Consider the following 18359-nt stretch of genomic DNA (forward strand, 5'->3'; position numbering starts at 1 on the left):
TAGTTCAAATAGTAAGTTTTAGGTATAATGATTTGGTCGAATAATTTTGAGTCAAATGTGGATAGTATCTATCACATATTATAAAAGAAAATGTGCATATTAGTCCTGACCCAACTAACCTACATGATATATATATTTTTAAATTGAAACAAGGCATGCACAAAGGTCATTTTTTTTGGTTTAAAAGAAGAGGAAGCAACTCTGAAAACATTTGAATATCTTCATAAGAGGCATGCACTGGAGAAAAATTTTTGACTTCTATGTGTGGTCTCTCTTATAAGCAGGTTGTTATGTTAGCAGTTTCTTATCAGCCCCTATTTTCACACAGGACCACTGGTGTCTCTTATACACATTCGCTTTTTACATCAGTGTCCTTTGTATAGGGGTTCGAAGGAAGTAGCAGGATTTCGTTTTCAGTAGAATGCAAGTGATGACTGGTAAAATATATTGTTTTAAAATTTAGTAAACTTAAAGCATATAAGGCAGCATAACAAGCTTTTAAACTTTAAAGAATGAGGAATCGATGTAAGCATGCAAATGTCAATCAATTGGGAATGATTAAAAATAAAAAAATTATTTTGTCTTCAGCCGTCTTAGGCGAGGCACATAGGATCCCGCAAGTTTTTATATTCATTTACTTCAGTAATTAGTGATCCTGTATGGAGACTCCAAGACTGGGATGGCTTCAAAACTCTATTCCACAGTCTTCCAAATCACGACGAAGGGTGTAGCCAGAAGGCCGTTCCATGAGTTGGTGGTAGTATGTGAGAGTCCCCGGCAGTGATCAGTGCTCTGGTGGCTTCAGTGAGAGATGCACGAAGGAAAATGCTTCGGAAATGACTTAGGGCAAATGTAGATGAAGCAGCAGCCACTTCAGAACAAATCAAGATCATTGTAGAGGACAGGCTTCCTATGTTCAGTCGTGCCACCTTTCTGGTTGTAATTGGATGCTGCAAAGAGAGGGAACAGACAGAGAAAATGTTACAAGGCAATTCATTCTGCATCACGAAAACGCAAAAGGCAAATGTCTTTCACTCAACAAATCTGATAGTTAACTTGCAATTTACACGAATGTAAGTGCTGGAATAGAAGACAGCAAGGTCAATCGTAGGTATAGCAGAAAAAGCTGCCCCTGCTAGATCAACAAAAATGTATTGCCTATACACTACGCAGCACAACCCAATCCATAAAAAACCTCCCATTGTCTTGAACAGAGTGACAACTGGAACTTGCTGCCGTTGCTTAATCAAGTTTGCAACCATAAATGCATACAAACACAAAATTACAAGGTGTCAAAAGCTCAAATCAGTGAAAAAACTTATGCAAGGAAAGAACTTTTTCAATTTGTTGAAATTATGCAATCTGAAATCAAGAGAACTGGGAGCTTGCTAATAGTGCCTAACTGTATTTTGTACTACGCACTTATTAGAAGCAAGTTTGTATGTTAACAATACAAATCATACCTGGCGTCAATTTCTCATGCCACATTAACAATTAACTATGGTAACAAGGTGACAAAATGCACATAAACACTGGCACAGCTAGACTAAACAATAACTTCTGGCCAGTAAATAACATATCAACCATTATGGTCAGTAAACAATTGAGATTCATTTTTGATCTAAGTCGTTGCTCCTTTACAAAAGTTATGCCATCACGCTCAAAATTTTCTGACTCATCATTTCTGCATGCATAAATTCACGACAACACTGCCACGACACACTACACACCACTGGCGATGTACGGTGGAAACTCTATTCAAGCAATAGTTGTAGACGTCGCTGCTTACCCACAGAATTCCACGATGCTGGCGATCCGTCTGACGACTGCGGTATCAGAGGCTGCCTCCGAGCAAAGGAAACCCTCAATTTGATTCCAGAGACTGCAGCTCCGTTCATCTGCAAGACAAAAAAGGAATTTCAAAAATTAAATTTATGCCAGCTCCACACAAGGGGTGCAAAGAGCGAAGGAAGTGCGGAGCTGGGCGTCCTTCTTTGTATTTTCTCTTTCTTTCTCTCCTTTTCTATTTTTTTCTCTTTATTTCTTCCACTTTCTAGCTTCTAGCTTCATATTCTTTCCTTATCCTTTTCTATTTCACAATTGTTTTCTCTTTTTTTGTACTATTTTATACATGGTTTTGCCCGCATTTCCACTAACGGCACTAGTCGTTTTGCTGAAAAGCGACCGTAATCAAGGTGCTCCAGGAACAAGAGAAGGAAGACTGCTCCTTGACGCGAGCGCACGCTCACTCACCGTCATCAAGCCGATTGAAGAATAAGAGGAAGACATCGCTTTTGTGCAAGTGCGCGCTCAATATGCTACACACGAAGCGTTACGCCATGCGACAATGACAGCATACTACGGCACGCGTCAGCTCCGCCCCCTAAAGTGCTTTGCGCTTAAGAGAGATACTGTAGGTTAAATTCTTGTAACTCTAGTCTAGACCACAGTGTTAATGTGCACCTGGGCTTAAGAGATTAGAAAACTGGTGGAGACTAACTGCATAGAGATTGAATGAAAAAGACACATAACTAGGATTTGGAACCACTATATCCTATTCACATCTTTTTTTATTAAGTGCTTTTTGATATTCAAGATGTGAAATAATGTAAATATACAAATAAATTTTACACACCCACCTCAAGAACAGCTTTTTCAGCACAGTCAATCTTCTCAAAGGTGACGAACCCACAGCTAAACAACAGAGCAAAAAGTTACATAATCAAGACAGCAGAATATACAGCATTCTAATGCAGTTCTGCCCTACACAGCTTCATGAACACTCTCACCGCACACTTCACTCATACTAGCAAAAGCTGATGTTGGCTTTTGGAAAATTTGAGGCTTTATTCAAAACCTAGCAGAAAGAAGGATGTAGGAACGACACCAAAGTCAGCGCTAGGCGTTTCTTCACACGATCTAGGATATTTGAAGAGGAGTCACTTGTGCTACAATCGGAAGTATCTGCACACTTTAGTTCCACCTAAAAACCTTGTTCCCAGAGGCAACCGTCAATAAGATGCAGACAACCTTATTTTTACAATGACATGCCGTAGTTTGGCTTGTGTTATTATAGTGTACAAATTTTTAAGAGCAAGTGTCAAGTATAAAATAAATTTAATGATTTAATAATGAGTTAATTACAGCGATCTTTATTAAACTACTCAAATGACCATGTAGAGTTCGTTTAGTAACATTTTATACTATACACAAGCACTGGCTCAATATTGTTTATAACTACAAAAATTTCCTGCCACGAATCCGAGTTGTCACACAACATACAGCTGCCGAAATCTAATCTTCAATAAAGAGGAACAATCACTTCAGCAGGTAGGGGCAGGTTACGTTATCGTATCAGAGGCCTCTGAGCCCATCTTATGCAGAATTCAGCCGATTCTGACACTGCTTTCACAGTCGTATTATTGGAACTCGATGTCATATACAATCCTGTGACTAGACTGGCAGGACAAGCTCAAGGTTTTCATCATGATTTCCTTTTAGGCCAAGCTGTAATGTAACTTCACTGCACCTAAATAACTTATATATAAGTACAGTTAATATGATGTACTGGTGAAGCAATTCAGGCAAAGCTGCAGAAACAGTAATCATTCAATTTTTTTAACCACATCTTTTAAAAAGCACCATGGTGCACTTAGTGGCTGGAAGCTCTGACGAAAGCCCAACACATGACCGTTTAGTTTTTGGCTGATTGTGGCTGGCAGTGTATAGTCATGTAAAAGGAGTACACTTTGTGTCATGAATCACTTTGAGCAAGTGAAAATGTTGGCATTTTTTTTTCAGTTACACTAAAGAGAGAAAGAATGTTTTGTAAATTATGGTTTAACAATTCTAAAATCATTATGCTAGCTGCAAGAAGCTTGGTAAGTGAATAAGAATGCCAAAAAAAATGTGGCTGGCTGGCTGGCTATGTCACCTTGAAATTTCTGCACTAAACGCCTTGACATCGTAGGTTTTGATGGTGTCTACTAGGTTCTATGCGATTCCTAGAGTAAAAACAACATGAATTGTCAGCTGAGGTAGCAAGTTTCAGGAAATTTCATTGAACCAATGTCACTAAAATATAAAAAATTCACTTCAAAATCCATATTGCCATGCGTAGAGATTCCGGTGCAAAACTTTGACCTTGATTTACTTCTATTTCAATAAAGGGACGACAGCGAAATTAACAACATTAGAGTTCTTAGAGCACACTTCATCTGTCTACGCCCATTCATTGTTTCTCTTAAGTGTTTCTTCAAAAAGAAACACGCATCTTATAGAAGAGTCCACACATAATACTCACTTCTTGTCAAGCTCCATCGAGATATTCAAGAGTGCACCAAATGGTGCAAACGCTCCCCGCAAAAGGTCTTCACTTACACCTGCACCATGCACATAAAGTGTATTCTTTTGGCGCGGTTTCTCAGGTGCCGACTCCCGTGGCGACTCCAAGTGTTTTGGATCATCCTCATCCAAATTCCCTCCACTCACAAAACTTTCATACAGCGACTTCATGGCTGGTCTCGATGATGACGATGACGACGATGTGCCCTGTGCCACGCAAAAAACTGTGGTTTAGTTACACTGGGCTTATCGCACATTGAGTGGGCTTAAAGAGAGCCATTACTAACTGGGGAGTTAAATTAAAGTACTTTATTTAAAGTACTTCAATTAATTAATTTATTAGTGTAACCAACATCACCCAAGTGATCATTATTGTAGGGGGGTGAGGAAAAAAACACAGTTGCAGTGCTTTTTATATGCAAAACAATAACAAAACACAGACAATGGGGCAAAGCCCTTTGTCCTGCAGTCATTTTGCGTGGGAATATCCCAGTGGATTCACAACTAGCCCACCAACACATTGGGTGGAACACCTCAATCACGATGACAATAACTGTAACACATACCAATGCATCCTGGAACATACGCTGGCATATGGCCATGCAAAATCCCCAGAACATGGGGTGTTACTGGGCCCAATGTTTTGACAAGTAGACTTGTCTTCTTCAAGACTGGCTTTGGCCAGTAACACTGCTATTCCTACGGTAGTGTGCTGCATATGACTGAACAACACCACCAGCCTAGAACAGGCTATATGTTTGATAAGGCACTGACTACACTCGATCCTGTAGGCAGAGACCAATAAGGTTCACATTTGTCAGTTGATCCGAATGGGAGGGAAATAAGTGAAAATAATAAAAGCATTTAACGTAGCATTGCCTCAGTTCACATTTTCATTTTTGAATTTCCAGTCTGTTGTATAAACACTGCAAAGCCTAAAGGCACAGGATAGCAACCAAAAAGTATGCAAGGAACACACAGTAGCCTCCACGTCATCTTCTGTGGGATGGTTCGCAGCGTAAGGCTGATAACCGATGCCTCCTGGGCGGTCATTCAGGCTGCGCTTGCGTTCCGATGCCTTGGAGCGCTTGAATCCATGCCGCTCCTTGTTTTCAACTTTGATGGCACTGATGGCCTGCAACATAGCATCAACATTGTAGATATACCAGCACATTAAGTGCGCATAAGATGCCTAAGTAATAATGTAAAATTTTTCAAATGTTTTGAGCTGCTTGCAATAGTCTACTAAACTACAGGTCTATAAAAAAACTGAGGAGGAGCGAAATATGTAGGGAAGGATGTTTCAGCAAGAACTATGTGAAACCCGAGGACGAGCAAAGCATGCACTGTTTTTGTTCTTCCCCACAAGCCCAGTTTTTGTTCCGAATCGTATTTAGGGAAAAGTGCTCGAGCTTCACTAACGTTGTCGACTATATGAAGGGTTAGCTGTTGCCTTTTTAATTCTTCGAGGACTGGTGGCAAGTAGTGGAACTGGCCCAAGTTATGTGGCACATACCAATTTTTATGATGAACTGTGACTACTTACATGACACACTGTGACAACATTAGATGCTGCCAATACGAGACTGTATCGTGCTTAGCCATGTCATGATTGCATCACGAACTTCGTCGACCTTGTGTCGTCGTGATGCCGTGATTGAATGACATCACGTGAAGTTAATTGCCGTGACTACATGACACACCGTGACGTTGGGAGATGCCAGTAAGCCAGGCCCCTGAAGTGCTTGGCACCTAACGCAAATGTTATTTTCTAAACGCAGGACAATCAATATCAAACTATAAAAGCTATGTACTTTTATCATCACAGAAAAGCTGAATCCACATGTTCAATAAAGGCAAGCCAAGTGGGTTTCAATAGCAACATAAACAAGTGAGGACGATTCAGATAAACTGCATTTTTTTTTTGCTTTATTAATTCCAATCGTTGAAAGCTAAACAAAAAGTAGCTTGAGATATTTATGGCAGCAAGTTTTTCAATGGTCGGAAGCCAACGAACACTGCTTTCTCAATAGCATTCTAGTCCCTCTATACATTGGAAAGAGTTCTACAGATCGCTGTTTGGACTAGAGGCGCTGCCCATCTATACAGTTTCGTTTTTTCAGCTAAGATTTCCTGTTCATCAGAGAGATCCCAGTTTGTCACATTATACCACCCATGCCAGCTTTGCCCACTGAAGTACTTTTCTGTCGCAGCACATACAAGACGGCAACGCAAAGAAGTGCCGCAAACAGCAACAGCTTAGTACCACTGTTTTGTTTATAATGTGACAAATAAATTATACACTGCCAACTAGGTCAAGTTAAGATACTTCAAAATAACACAAGCTTGATGAAAACCAGCAGAGATTGAAGCCAAGGAAGGATTAACTGCACTGTTTTAAGCATATTCTAATAATCGTGATATCCACACAACAAAAGTAAAGTGGAGGTATAGACAGCTTGCTGCTGGCAGGAACAGAACCAGCAACTTTCAGATTCAAAGGTCACCAGTTCTGTCTCAGCCAGTGGCAAGTGGTATTTTCGCCCATTTTACATATATATATATATATCACAATTATTACAATACACTATTACAATACACGATTACTTGTACTTTTTAAGTACAAGTAATTGTCCCTATACGTTCTCTGGCTTTATCATCCGCTGGTTATCATTAAAGGACTAGTCAACAGGCTCAGACTTTTTTTTTACCCCCCCCCCCCCCAAAGGAGCTCAGCAATTTGTAAAGCAAACTGTGACGACCATGTTCTCCAAATATAACGGCGTCGTGCAGAGCCTCCATTTAAAAAAACACAGCTCCTGCGCTCCTTTCCTACGCCCGACCAATCCTCCTTTCACGCGCAGTTAATGCAAAGTCACCGATCGGCGACTTGACGTAGCATGCACCTCGTCCATTGGTATAAACTAGTCATGACGATGGGCTACAACTTCCCTCACCTATAAGGAAGAAGGGTGGAAGTCCGCATGAAAACTTGAGACCAACTGAAACAGATGTTCTAACCCCTGTAACTTCATTAATATAGCACGTATTTGCAAAAATTTGCAGCAGCACATTCACTAAGCTAAAAGTGGACACATTTCTCTATATAACAATTTTTGTACCTTGGGGTTGTTTGCTAGCCCATTAATGTTGCGTCAAACGAAAAAATGAGCCTTGCAAAATTTTCTTGCTTCAATTAAAAGTAGCATTGAAAGATGTGCATTGAGTGAAACATCCGTGAAAACCTTCAGCAAGAAGATATGTTTTCTTTTAATTTTAACTCTTCCTAATTATTTGTACTTTCTCTATTGTAAAGAACAATGTGTACATACCCCTGATTTCAGTAACTTCTTAGCGACCTCCTTTGCATCTGGTTTAGACTCCGACGCTGCACATGAGGAAAAATAATGTTTATGCGCATGATCAGTGACAATGTGTCCTTACAACTCCACAAGTTCTATAAAGCTCACTGAAGGAGCACTGACACAAAAGTTTCATTTTGCTTTTTCTGTTGTAGTAGGTGGTCAACAAGCCCCTTATCTCAGCTGGAAGGCTCATTTGCTTTTGCGTAAGACAGTTAATTGTTTTGAGATGGTTTTATAGCGTTCAGTTGCAGTTTCGGTTTCTGAGAGCGTCAATGAGGCAGGACCCAGAAGTGTTTTCGTGTAAACAAAGTCGGCTATGTGAGCGTACAAAAGCACGTGCACTTGAGTACCGCGTTAACTATTTTCTATGGAGGCTTCGTGGGTGCTTCTACAATACCCTCTGAAGCGTTCCAAATACGCCTTATCGCCCCACGATACACTGCTAAGGCGAGGACACGAGCCTTTGTACTCGCGCGCAAGTCTGTCTCGCCGTTCCATTGAAATGGTCTACGAGGAGAGAACACTCTCAAGTATTGTGGCGGTTAACACAAACTCAAGACACAGGGGGTGGTTGGTCTTTACACAAAAACCAAAGGTGCATTTTGTGTGCAGAGGCACGACACACTTTGAAATTGACTTTAAATTCATTCCATGCTATATTATCCCTTGATATTTAGTAGATGATGCGTATGTGTCCACACAAATCTGTGCCACAAGTTATCTCACCTTCAAAATTTTGAGTCAGTGCTCTTATAGGTTCTTATATGGAACAAGCCAGTACTTACTTTGGTCATGGCCTTGCATGAACATGCGGTGTCGAGAAAAAAAAAAGAGTAAGACAAATGAGACAACATTCTGGTCTGAAACGACATAACAAGTGTACAAAACAGCAAAGAGTGCGGTACAACCAGTTCAGTACTACGAAATATGATGGCTTACTTTGGGCATGTGAACTAGTGACGTTTGTAAAAAAGAAACTAACTTAGGCACAAATATTGAAGAACACTGCCATTTTAGAGTTGAAAAGCATTGCGTGCGGAAAAACCATGACTGTGCAAGGTTCTTATGTACAAAATTAAATTAGCTTCGCACTATTTTACGCCGACACCACTGAGAACACTGTTAAACAATAGCTCGCCAAAGTTTCTTTACAAACATTGCCTGCCTACTCTCAGGGCCGTGTTTCAGGAATTGTAGACGGGATTACGGCACTTAAAATAGAATGCACCGTAGACAAACCTTTTCGCAGCGTGGTTTGGACCGGTGGCGGTTCTTGCTTGGGCGTTTTGGTTTGCTGCAATGCCTTTTTCTGCAACCACAGGAACACAATCGCGCATTACGCTATATGCACGAGCGACTTTAGCAGCAAGGAACACCTGTCCCGTTATTTCTTATTGTACGACAACTCAGAAGACAAGCGCAAGACGGTAGAGACTATTACCCGCAAATTCTTGGAAGTAGTAACATCCTATGCATGCACCATTGTTTTTCGCTAAAGTGGCTCCCTCGACTGCGATCAAGCATTGGCAGGAGTCGAGTGTCTCGACATCGATTGGCTCCCTTCAGAACCTTGCCGGCTTACTGATCGAATAAGCCAACCACGATCGACAACGCTCGTATGACACACGATAAGCTACAAGTTTCAGTGTACCGAGCTTCGCATCCATCTAAAGCAGGAACACAGGAACGCCGAAGTACTGCCACATAACACCTACATACTACGTACTGCGGCGTTACCGTAAAGCGACAACGCACTCACTTTGCGTTTCAGCTTTTGGTACTTCTTCTGTAGCATGTCCTCTTCCTCGGTGTATTGAGACGGGAAATGCAAGTAAACCATCGCACTGCCGTGTTTTTGGGAAGCTACACGATGCGCGGTATTCAAGCTAGCGGCATATGGGAGAAAACAGCAAAATCAATCGTAAACTTTTCAACCCCGAAGTATCTCCACAGAACTATCGCTGAACTCCGAAACTAGTGTGTGCTCTGATGGCGATGACGATGTTGCTTGCGTTGCTGCTGATATTCATTAGGCCAAAGAGTTTCTTACAAAAAATAACTAGAAAAATAAGGACGGGCTCTGTGTTAATTTACGCACTTAAATTTTCAAATAAGTTGTGTTTAAGTCCAAGCAGCATGCACTTGTGGTTTGATTGACATTTAAAGAATTCATTCTAAAGGCTTCAATGCATCCTTCATTCGACCTTCGCTACCTTTTGCTATCACATTCTTCGTACGCACATGTAGTCCACCTTTTCCAATAATCGGCAATCGGTCAATGCCAGAAGAAGAAGAAGAAGAAGAAGGTGTTTAATGAGAAGCAGGAGGAGAGGTCGGCTTTGAAAGCGGGTTTCTCGCCTGCTACTCCACACGAGGGTAAGAGGAAAGGGAAAGAAGTAGGAGGGTCCGAAGCGCGCTGTCAGGTGCATGTTTAGCTGCTTCCCACAGAGAGTCTCTGCATGGCCGAGACCAACCACAACTATGCAGCCAGTCTCGACCTCTCGATAGACTTGTGGCAGACTCTGGCACTCAGTTCCAGCGTGGTCGAGGCCGACCTCCAAGATGCAGCCAGTATCGACCACCAGATCTACTTCTGGCAGATACCCGGGACAAATTGCAGCATGGCCGAGAGCGTCGGTCGCAACGGGGCAGCCAGTGCCGGCCGCCTGAGTCCACAGCAATTTTTCAAGAGACATCGTGGCGTGCAAAAGAGCGACCAGCTCGAGGAAGCCAGCGCCGTCCACCAGAGACGCTTCCCCAGACCGTCGCTCCATCTTGCATAGTGGTCCGGGCTGACCACCACGATGCAGCCAAGCCTGCCCACCAGAAACTTTGCCGCCAGCTCCGCGCGCGCGCAGTCATGGCCGAGTGTCATGACCAAGAAAGACACTGGGGCTCCGGCGCGCGGATAGCTAGAGCAAGGAAGAGAAGAACGAAGTCAGAATAAGAACAGTTGGCCCAGGATCGGGTGTTGTCTCTTGTTCTCTGTCTCGCTCATCACAATATATATATATATATATATATATATTGCCACGAGGAATTGCTAAGGCGCAGTACAACGCAGACGTTGTTAAAAGAGGAACGCTGACGGCATCGCTACGACTCATGAAGCCCGCCGGAAGGCACGAGCCGGCCCAGCCTGTGCACGAGCTGCTACCGAGCAGCGGAAAAGAAAAGAGGAGAAGAAGAGGACGACGAGCGTTCGCTGCTTTCTCCCAGCTACTGTGTAGTTCTTTTGGCTTTGGGCACAAGTTCGCCCTTATTAAACCTTGTAAATAGGACGTCCCGGTTGTGAGGTTGTTATATCCGTTACATTTTCTGGTGGAGGAGCCTGGGTACATGATTCCGAGCCCCACGCAAGAGCGAAGTCCAAGCACTGACCAGCCGCAACCAGTGGAGCTTACACCGGTGCACCAACGAGTCAGCCGCCGTATCCGAGGAGAGTTGCCAGAATTTGGGCCACTCCCTTCTGTATCAAGGGCATCGGTGACGGAGACAAGCGCCGCCACCACCATGACGAGCCAAGTTACGCCGGCACAACTCATCGTAAGCCAACCGGTCATTCCAAAGGTGTTTCATGGTGACCCATACGAGGACGCCGAAGACTGGTTAGAGCATTTCGAGAGAGTGGGAAATCTAAATCAGTGGAACGAGGAAGGCAAGCTGCGTAACGTCTACATTGCGTTGGAAGACTCTGCACGAGTGTGGTACGAAAACCACGAGGCATCTCTGACGTCGTGGCAAGAGTTTCGGCGGCAGCTACTGAGTACGTTCGCCAACAGTGATCGCCGGGAAAGGGCGGAAGCAGCTCTCCGCACACGGATTCAACGAACGAACGAAACTGTCGCGATGTACATCGAAGACATGTCCCGCCTTTTCAAGCGAGCTGATCCTGGCATGACGGAAGACAAGAAGGTACGCCACCTCATGCACGGGGTAAAGCAAGAATTGTTCGCGGGACTCATCCGCAATCCGCCCCGTACTGTTGCTGAGTTTCGGTCGGAAGCAACAACCATCGAAACGACGCTTCAGCAGAGAGCCCGACAGTACAACCGCGACGTAGCCGGTGCATCCGCAGGAGTCTACTCAGCAGGCGTCGTGGATAATCTTGACACATTGCGCGAGCTCGTCCGGTCTGTTGTCAGGGAAGAATTAAGGAAACTGCAGTCACCTGATGTCACCCCCGAGCTGTCTCTTGCTGAAGTTGTCCGAGATGAAATTCGACAGGCCATGCGGGAGCCGCGGAGTGATGTGCCAGCGACACGACGGGCGGTAACGTACTCCGAGGTGCTCAGGCGACCTACTCCGCACTGTTCGCCGATCGAGACACCAAGTACTTATGTGCAGACAATGCGCAGCCCGCCTGAAATCGTAGAGGCAACACGCACTCCACCTCGTGCGAGAGAGATGATGCCACGGAAGAGCGATGTGTGGCGAGATGCCACACGTAGGCCCTTGTGTTTCCACTGTGGAGAGGCTGGCCACCTGTACCGATTCTGCCGATATCGTCAAGCTGGTCTTAGGGGATTCGCCATCAATGCACCGTGTCCGCGAAACGGCGAAAGACCTTCCGAGATTGAAGAATACCTATGCTCACGTCGGGAATTTGACCCGCCTCGTCGTCATCAACCACGCTCACCATCCCCTATGCGCTACCGCTCGTCTAGCCCACGTCCCTTCCCAAGCACGTCTAGGCAGCGTTCGCCTAGCCCAAATCCGGGAAACTGAAGAGGGCGACCTGTGGAGGCGAGGCCGCTGGCGACTTGGGATATGAAGATCCTCCACTGCGGTACGAGCCTGATAACGACGACTGTTTCCAGGTAAAGGAGTGCAGTACAGAGAAAATTACTTCAGACTTGCCGTTGGTGATTGACGGACTAGAGCTCAATGCTTTGATCGATACTGGTGCGGATTATTCTGTGATAAGTTACGAATTAGCGAAGCGACTCAAGAAAGTTCTGACCGAATGGGGTGGACCTCAAGTACGTACTGCAGGTGGTCACCTCATAACCCCTTCCGGCCGATGTACCGCAAGGGTCATGATACGGGGCTTCACTTACGTCGGTGACTTTGTCGTCCTACCTGTGTGCTCGAGGGAAGTGATACTGGGAATGGATTTCCTACAAGCTAATGGTGCGATTATCAATTTACAGAGGTCGAGCGTGTCCTTTTCGACGGAGCAAGCTTTAAAGGTAGCACGATCAGATGAACGATGTACCACTCCACTGCGCGTCGTCGACGATGATGTGACTGTACCGCCACGGAGCAGTATAATGGTTCTCGTGCATAATGATGCATTCAGCGACTACGAGGGTGTGGCGGAGAGCAACGTGGATGTTTTCTTGAAAAGAGGCGTTTGTGTGGCACGAGGGATTATCCAGCTGCGAAACGGGTGCACAGACATCCTCTTGACGAATTTCGGTAACGAATTCCAGCACATCGCAAAAGGGACGGCAATAGCGTTTCTTCATGAGTTCTGTGAAGTGACAGAAATATGCAGTCTTGAAACGACGTCACCGAATGTGAAACTTCCATCTGATGCCTGCGACACAATATACGTAAATCCTAATCTTTCAGAGATTCAACGTCAACATCTATACGACCTCGTGCGGGAATTTGGCAGCTGTTTCTCCAACAGTTCAAAGGTACGGCGCACGAGCATTACAAAACACAGGATCATAACGGACGAGACAACCAGGCCGGTATGCCGGCACCCGTATCGTGTTTCCCCTAAGGAAAGGGAAGTCATCAAGAAGCAGGTACGAGAAATGCTTGAAGATGATGTTATCCAGCCTTCTAACAGCCCGTGGTCATCTCCCGTGGTGCTTGTCAAGAAGAAGGATAACACGCTACGGTTTTGTGTCGACTACAGGAAACTGAATGCTGTGACTAAACGGGATGTATATCCCCTTCCACGCATCGACGACACGTTAGATCGACTTCGGTGTGCCAAGTTCTTCTCATCACTAGATCTGAAAAGTGGATACTGGCAAATCGAGGTTGATGAACGTGATCGCGAAAAGACTGCTTTTGTTACCCCGGACGGACTTTACGAATTTAAGGCTCTCCCGTTTGGTCTCTGTTGTGCGCCGGCAACGTTCCAACGCATGATGGACACTGTGCTTTCCGGATTGAAGTGGCAGTGTTGCCTAGTGTACCTAGACGACGTGGTCATCTTCGCGGCTACATTTGAGGAGCACATCAAGCGCCTTCGGTCAGTGTTAGAGGCAATCCGTTCGGCAGATTTGACAATCAAGCCAGAGAAGTGCCGATTAGGTTTCGAAGAGCTTCGTTTTCTTGGGCATGTCGTCAGCGCCCAAGGTGTTCGCCCTGATCCTGATAAGACGACCGCCGTCGCAAGGTTTCCGGTGCCAACAGACAAAAAGTCAGTACGGAGATTTCTAGGTCTATGTGCGTACTATAGACGATTTGTGAGAATTTTTTCAAAGATCGCAGAACCCTTAACGAGACTTACGAAAGAAGATGTGCCTTTCCAGTGGCAAAACGAGCAACAAAGCGCCTTCAACGAATTGAGAAAGAGGTTAGAAAACCCCCCGATTCTTTCTCACTTTGATGAGACAGCCGACACGGAAATACACACAGATGCCAGTAACATCGGCCTTGGATGCGTTCTAATACAGTGGCAGAAAGGTGAAGAAAAAGTGATAGCTTATGCCAGTCGGACTCTAACAAAAGCAGAGACAAACTATTCGGCCACGGAAAAAGAATGCCTTGCCGTCATCTGGGCCATCAGTAAATTTCGGCCGTACCTATATGGTAGACCATTCAAGGCAGTCAGCGATCACCATGCGCTTTGCTGGCTGGCGAACATAAAGGAACCATCCGGACGACTAGCAAGGTGGAGCCTCAGACTGCAAGAATACGATATAACCGTGGTATACCGATCTGGCAAAAAACATACCGATGCCGACTGTTTGTCACGGGCTCCTACAGACACACCACCATCAGAAGAAGACGACTTTCCGTTCGTAGGAATTGTCGAGACCACTCAAATAGCCGAACTCCAACGTACAGACAAAGAATTACTCCCGCTTATCGAACACATGCAAGGAATTGACGTACAAGTACCCCGTATATTTTCTCGAAGCCTCGCATCGTTCTGCCTCCGAGGAAACGTTCTCTACAAGAGAAACTTCAAGCCCAACCGCGAAAAGTTCCTGCTTGTCGTTCCAGCAACTATGCGACAAGAAATACTTCGAGCGTGTCACGATGAGCCCACATCTGGACATTTGGGTGTGACGCGAACGCTTGCAAGGATCAGTCTCCATTATTATTGGCCCAAGCTACTAGCTTCAGTGCAACACTACGTCAAAACATGCCGCGAGTGCCAAAGACGAAAAACACCAAGTTCTAAACCAGCGGGCCTTCTACAACCTATAGATCCACCGAAAGCGCCTTTCCGCCAAGTTGGAATGGACCTCCTTGGACCCTTCCCGACATCTTTACTCGGCAAGAAATGGATCGTTGTGGCCACTGATTATTTAACTAGATACGCCGAAACAGACTCTTTGGAACGAGGAACGGCAGCAGAAGTGGCCCAATTCTTCGTACACAAAATAGTCCTGCGACATGGCGCTCCAACGGTTGTAATCACCGATCGCGGAACGGCTTTCACGGCGCAACTTTTGAAGTGCCTGCTCAACATGACTCACACTGTTCATAGGAAAACCACTGCATATCATCCTCAATGCAATGGCCTGACCGAACGCCTTAACAGAACTCTAGCGGACATGATATCCATGTATGTGGATGTCGAGCACAAAAAGTGGGACGAAATTTTACCATACGTCACTTTCGCCTACAATACGGCTGTGCAAGAGACCACCAAAATCACCCCATTTGAACTAGTTTACGGTCGTGCTGTTACCACAACACTGGATGCTATGTTACCAATAGACCAAGATGACTACCCCCCCGATCTTGACGACTTTCTACAAAGAGCGGAAGAAGCCCGCCAGTTAGCAAGATACCGAATACGCCACCAACACCGCATCGATGCCGACCGCTACAACCGAGGAAGACTTGACACGCGATATGACGTTGGCGACAAAGTGTGGATATGGACTCCAGTACGACGACGAGGCCTCTCCGAAAAACTCATTTCCCGGTATTTTGGCCCCTACGAGATCGTACAGCGACACAATGACCTCGTCTACGAAGTCAAGCCTGCAGGCCACCTGCATCCGAGACGACGCAATCCCACGGAGCGTGTACACATTGTACGGATGAAACCGTACTACGACCGATTCCAAACCTAGCCACCCCAATCCCTTGACGTACTGCAACCTCATTTTTACAAACTTGTACACACAAAAAAAAAAAAAAAAAGTACTGAACAGCCTCATCGCAAGCATCGGGGCGATGCCGCTTGAGAGGGGGGATAATGCCACGAGGAATTGCTAAGGCGCAGTACAACGCAGACGTTGTTAAAAGAGGAACGCTGACGGCATCGCTACGACTCATGAAGCCCGCCGGAAGGCACGAGCCGGCCCAGCCTGTGCACGAGCTGCTACCGAGCAGCGGAAAAGAAAAGAGGAGAAGAAGAGGACGACGAGCGTTCGCTGCTTTCTCCCAGCTACTGTGTAGTTCTTTTGGCTTTGGGCACAAGTTCGCCCTTATTAAACCTTGTAAATAGGACGTCCCGGTTGTGAGGTTGTTATATCCGTTACAATATGAAACACAAGCTAGAATGAAGTTTCAAGTTGCCTTTAAAATGGAGTTGAATGCCTACTCTGCTTGAAAACAAAATGAGAGGCATGAAGAATAATTCCTAGCAAGGAATGGTTCCTAAAGTTCTACACAGTGTACAGGATTTAGCGAGGGCCCAGAGTCGAGATCCCCATTGCGACAAGTCAATCCATTTTGTGTGTTTGGTACAACTGAGGTATACAAACAAGTATTTTCTATTCTTTACTACAGTATATGACTGGGAAAGGCCACCAAGTCTTGGATTAAACAGTAATCCAGGTTGAAATGGTCAGGTTGAAATGTCCTTCTCCACCATGTTGTACACTATCTGCAAATAACCACCCCATGTTCAATGGTGATGTGCCTTCCATTTCCCTAGATTTATTGTTTTTGATTGCACGAACTCATCTCTAAACACATGCATGTATTTCTACAATGTTCATTGTTTATTAGTGTTGTATTTATTTGCAAAGCAATTTGTGCAATAAAAGTACAGTTATTACCATGGGTTGGCTCACTCAAATTCATACACACCCACATCAAGCTACAAGTCTGAGTGAATCCAGGTGACTAATAGTTTATTAAGCTCGAGTCAGATAAGTGAGTAGGGGTCGAAGGGAAATATTTGAGAGTATGAGCGAGCTCCACAGTCTACTGCCGAACTGTGGTCACTTCACTGTTACCATCAGCCTTGTATTGGCTTACATTTATAGTCAAATCTAGTAACACATACCTCAATGCACATTCTTGATCAGAGGCACAAGTTGGGGGCGGTGGGCGCCATGGCCTTCTTCCAAAAACTGTTTCAGATTGTTCTTGAACGAAACATGTTGCGAGAGTATCGCATTTCATAAAATGTCCTTACAAGATAACAATTACTGATAGCCTCCATTTGAACATACAATATAAAAAGGTGCATAGTAGAGCAGCAATTTAGAGTTACTGGCATTAAAGAGCATTTACACTACAATAGGAAAAGCTAATTGAGTAATTGTGTTGGCTAGTTTGAGTCCATGCGAGCCGGAGCGAGTTTGGTTGAGGAAAATTTCGGGGAGTCCGAGTACGAGAGAGTTCTCCAAGCGAAATATTTCTTGAGCAAGTGAGCAAGTACCAATGTTTTGCCTATGCTTATTACGTTCAACTGCTACATGGTGTCTGTCCTATTGTTTCCAAATTAATGAATCCTACTTGTGAGGATATAATGCATTATTTCGTTTGCACAATGTGCCAAAGTTTTTTTTTTGTCTTTTTCCAAAATTCCATTAGTTTTCACTTTGGATTATCTATTACATATGATGAACTCCACCCCTTATACCTTAAGGAAAAGAAAGTGTGTTGAACTGAACTGCGATAAGGCTATGTCCACGCGAGTATTTGACCCAATTTGCCATCATATTCCCACTTTGTACAGTTTTGTTCTTGCAGATTTAACATAGGTGTTGACCTAATGTGCATGGAAATTAAAAAAAAAGATCTACGAACAGTCTGAAATTTAAGTACCTTGCGTATAAAACAGTCCGCAGTCTTCAGTTCAACATATTCCGACTTGAGGCTTGGAGTCAACAATTGTGGACCAGTCTGTATTTGCATACAAAATCAACCCCTCACCTGCACTGCGTAGTTCTGGTCATGCCAAATGTGCAAGATGGGTTTAAAATAAATTGAAAAAAAAAATTTAAGGGAATATAGAATGTGGAGGTAAGATCAATCTTTCTGGCATTCCTGATGGTATTAACCAGGTTTTCTCCCCCCCCCCCCCCCCACCAGACTGTGATAGTCTTAGACAGTGGCGGATCTAGAGGTGTGGTGGTAGGGGCGATCGCCCCTACTTCTCCAGACGCCTATGTTGGCACCCCACCCTTTTTCTTCAGTGCTTGTCGTCAAACCCCTATCACCAATTACAACAAATTAGTAAGACCATTCCGAGCATACATTATAAAT

General features: G+C 44.6%; 1 protein-coding gene across 2 annotated transcripts; it reads right to left on the reverse strand.

Moving 5' to 3' along the window:
- Nucleotides 1-617: 617 nt before the first annotated feature.
- On the reverse strand, nucleotides 618-9689 carry Nelf-E (negative elongation factor E). 2 transcript variants are annotated; one of them, XM_037415430.2, is made up of 9 exons: nucleotides 9469-9689; nucleotides 8949-9018; nucleotides 8495-8506; nucleotides 7677-7732; nucleotides 5324-5479; nucleotides 4304-4551; nucleotides 2640-2694; nucleotides 1790-1898; nucleotides 618-950 (listed from the first exon to the last, which is right to left on the reverse strand). In XM_037415430.2, exons 1-9 carry the CDS (start codon nucleotides 9547-9549, stop codon nucleotides 874-876), a joined length of 864 nt encoding a protein of 287 aa, XP_037271327.2. In that variant the 5' UTR covers nucleotides 9550-9689; the 3' UTR covers nucleotides 618-873. The 2 variants fall into 2 exon arrangements, with proteins under 2 accessions (XP_037271327.2, XP_075729182.1); XM_075873067.1 differs by lacking the exon at nucleotides 8495-8506.
- Nucleotides 9690-18359: the final 8670 nt, after the last annotated feature.

The sequence above is a fragment of the Rhipicephalus microplus genome, chromosome 9 (genome assembly GCF_043290135.1).
Source record: "Rhipicephalus microplus isolate Deutch F79 chromosome 9, USDA_Rmic, whole genome shotgun sequence".
In the NCBI taxonomy this organism is placed as follows: Eukaryota; Metazoa; Arthropoda; class Arachnida; order Ixodida; family Ixodidae; genus Rhipicephalus; species Rhipicephalus microplus.